General features: G+C 60.8%; 1 protein-coding gene across 1 annotated transcript in view; it reads right to left on the bottom strand.

Moving 5' to 3' along the window:
• The window catches only part of LOC108445190 (serine/threonine-protein phosphatase 4 catalytic subunit-like), a gene marked incomplete at its 5' end in the record, with an annotated part of 7,950 nt that extends 4,180 nt beyond the window's left edge, over positions 1-3,770 (bottom strand). The window contains 3 exons of the mRNA XM_017728273.1: positions 347-503; positions 2,888-2,950; positions 3,728-3,770. Coding sequence (XP_017583762.1) covers positions 347-503; positions 2,888-2,950; positions 3,728-3,770 — 263 coding nt within the window. The remainder of the gene's footprint in view (positions 1-346; positions 504-2,887; positions 2,951-3,727) is intronic.
• Positions 3,771-3,866: the final 96 nt, after the last annotated feature.

Below are 3,866 nucleotides of genomic sequence, written 5' to 3'. Positions count from 1 at the left end.
GTTTTGGGGCAAAACCTGGGGGTTTTTGGGGTTTTTTTAACCCTGTCCCTCCCCTGTTTCTCCAAACCCCAAAATGCCAAATTTGGGCAGTTTTGGGGTGGATCTTGATAGATTTTGGGGCATTCTCGTTGCTTTTGGGGCCATTTCAGTGAGTTTTGGGGTAGAACCCAGGGATTTTTTGGGGGTTTTTTTGTCCTGTCCCTGCCCTGTCCCCAAACCCCAAAGTGCCGAATTTGGGCAGTTTTGGGGTGGATCTCGATGGATTTTGGGGCGTTCTCGTTGCTTTTGGGGCCGTCTCAGCGAGTTTTGGGGCAGAACCCCGGGTTTTTGGGGACCCCCGCCGTACCCTCGGGGTCGGACCAGAGCAGGTCGCACATGGGGCCGTCGTGCGGCACCTCCTGCTTGCGGTCGATGGTGCGGATCTGGTCCAGGGTCTGGATGGACGGAGAGAGGCCGCCGTGCACGCAGAAGATCTGGGGACAGACGGACACGGGGGCGTCAGGGGACAGAGGGACAGAGGGACAGAGGGGACGTCAGGGGACAGAGGGACAGAGGGACAGAGGGACAGAGGGGACGTCAGGGGACAGAGAGACAGAGGGACAGAGGGACAGAGGGGACGTCAGGGGACAGAGGGACAGAGGAGCAGAGGGACAGAGGGACAGGGGGCCAGAGGGGACAGACAGAGAGACAAAGGGACAGAGGGGACAGAGGGAACAGACGGACAGAGGGGACAGACAGAGGGACAGAGGGGATGTCAGGGGACAGAGGGACAGAGGGCCAGAGGGGACAGACAGAGGGACAGAGGGCCAGAGGGGACAGACAGAGGGACAGAGGAACACAGGGGATGTCAGGGGACAGACAGACAGAGGAGCAGAGGGACAGAGGGGACACGGGACAGTCAGAGAGGGTACGGGGACACGGGGGACAGAGGGACAGAGGGGGCAGACGGACAGACAGAGGGACAGAGGGACAGAGGGGACAGACAGAGGGACAGAGGAACACAGGGGATGTCAGGGGACAGAGGGCCAGAGGGACAGAGGGACAGAGGGGACACAGGACAGTCAGAGAGGGTACAGGGACACGGGGGACAGAGGGACAGAGGGGACAGACGGACAGACAGAGGGACAGAGGGACAGAGGGGACACTGGGGGTGATTGGGGACATTGGGGTCAATGGGGACATTGGGATCAGTGGGGGACATCTGGGGACACTGGGAGTGATTTGGGTCATTGGGGTGATTGGGGACATTGGGGACATTTGGGGTGACTGGGGGTGATTGGGGACACTGGGATCAATGGGGGATATCTGGGGACATTGGGGACAGTGGGGTCCATGGGGGTGATTGGGGACATTGGGGTCAATGGGGACACTGGTCAATGGGGAGACACTGGGGTCAATGGGGGCTATTTGGGGACACTGGGATCAATGGGGACACTGGGGTCAATGGGGGCTATTTGGGGACACTGGGATCAATGGGGACATTGGGGTCAATGGGGGCTATTTGGGGACACTGGGATCAATGGGGACACTGGGATCAATGGGGGCTATTTGGGGACACTGGGATCAATGGGGACACTGGGGTCAATGGGGGCTATTTGGGGACACTGGGATCAATGGGGACACTGGGATCAATGGGGGCTATTTGGGGACACTGGGATCAATGGGGACACTGGGGTCAATGGGGGCTATTTGGGGACACTGGGATCAATGGGGACACTGGGATCAATGGGGGCTATTTGGGGACACTGGGATCAATGGGGACACTGGGGTCAATGGGGGCTATTTGGGGACACTGGGATCAATGGGGACACTGGGATCAATGGGGGCTATTTGGGGACACTGGGATCAATGGGGACACTGGGGTCAATGGGGGCTATTTGGGGACACTGGGATCAATGGGGACACTGGGATCAATGGGGGCTATTTGGGGACACTGGGATCAATGGGGACACTGGGGTCAATGGGGGCTATTTGGGGACACTGGGATCAATGGGGACACTGGGATCAATGGGGGCTATTTGGGGACACTGGGATCAATGGGGACACTGGGGTCAATGGGGGCTATTTGGGGACACTGGGATCAATGGGGACACTGGGATCAATGGGGGCTATTTGGGGACACTGGGATCAATGGGGACACTGGGGTCAATGGGGGCTATTTGGGGACACTGGGATCAATGGGGACACTGGGATCAATGGGGGCTATTTGGGGACACTGGGATCAATGGGGACACTGGGGTCAATGGGGGCTATTTGGGGACACTGGGATCAATGGGGACACTGGGATCAATGGGGGCTATTTGGGGACACTGGGATCAATGGGGACACTGGGGTCAATGGGGGCTATTTGGGGACACTGGGATCAATGGGGACACTGGGATCAATGGGGGCTATTTGGGGACACTGGGATCAATGGGGACACTGGGGTCAATGGGGGCTATTTGGGGACACTGGGATCAATGGGGACACTGGGATCAATGGGGGCTATTTGGGGACACTGGGATCAATGGGGACACTGGGGTCAATGGGGGCTATTTGGGGACACTGGGATCAATGGGGACACTGGGATCAATGGGGGCTATTTGGGGACACTGGGATCAATGGGGACACTGGGGTCAATGGGGGCTATTTGGGGACACTGGGATCAATGGGGACACTGGGATCAATGGGGGCTATTTGGGGACACTGGGATCAATGGGGACACTGGGGTCAATGGGGGCTATTTGGGGACACTGGGATCAATGGGGACACTGGGATCAATGGGGGCTATTTGGGGACACTGGGATCAATGGGGACACTGGGGTCAATGGGGGCTATTTGGGGACCACCTGTGCCCCCTGTGCCACCTGTGCCACCTGTGCCACCTGTGCCACCTGCGCCCCTACACCTGTGGGATCTGCCGCGACTCGTGGTTCCCCCGGATCAGCGTGATCCGGTCCGGGTACCGCACCTGGGCACACGTGAGACACACCTGGCTCACACCTGGGCACACGGACAGAGCCACCTGTGCCACCTGTGCCACCTGTGCCACCTGTGCCACCTGCGCCCCTACACCTGTGGGATCTGCCCTGGGCACAGGTGAGACACACCTGGCTCACACCTGGGCACAGGGACACACCCACAGAGCCACCTGTGCCACCTGCGCCCCTACACCTGTGTGATCTGCCCTGGGCACAGGTGAGACACACCTGGGTCACACCTGGGTCACACCTGGGTCACACCTGGGCACAGGGACAGGCCCACGGTGGCACTAAAATGGGCTTGGAGACACCTGGCACACTGGGCACACCTGGCACACCTGGGCAGGTGAGCTGAGGGCAGTGACGCGCCCACAGGGTCACACAGGTGAGGCTGGGGCACATCTGGGGCACACCTGGGGCACACCTGGGCACGGGGACAGGCCCACGGTGGCACTACAGCAGAGTGTGGCACACCTGGCACACCTGGGCACACCTGGGGCTCACCTGGGGCACACCTGGGGCTCACCTGGGGCACACCTGGGGCTCACCTGGGGCACACCTGGGGCTCACCTGGGGCACACCTGGGGCTCACCTGGGGCACACCTGGGGCTCACCTGGGGCACACCTGGGGCTCACCTGGGGCACACCTGGGGCTCACCTGGGGCACACCTGGGGCTCACCTGGGGCACACCTGGGGCTCACCTGGGGCACACCTGGGGCTCACCTGGGGCACACCTGGGGCTCACCTGGGGCACACCTGGGCTCACCTGTTGTGCCAGATGGAGCAGAAAGGTCTCCACGCTGTCCCACCTGTCCCTCACCTGTCCTGTACCTGTCCCTCACCTGTCCCAGGTGTGTCCCAGCTGTGTCCCAGCTGTGTCCCAGCTGTGTGCCAGGTGGGCCCCG

This window comes from Corvus brachyrhynchos, unplaced genomic scaffold (genome assembly GCF_000691975.1).
Source record: "Corvus brachyrhynchos isolate BGI_N302 unplaced genomic scaffold, ASM69197v1 scaffold463, whole genome shotgun sequence".
Lineage (NCBI taxonomy): Eukaryota > Metazoa > Chordata > Aves > Passeriformes > Corvidae > Corvus > Corvus brachyrhynchos.
This window is presented reverse-complemented; position numbering and strand designations above follow the sequence as displayed.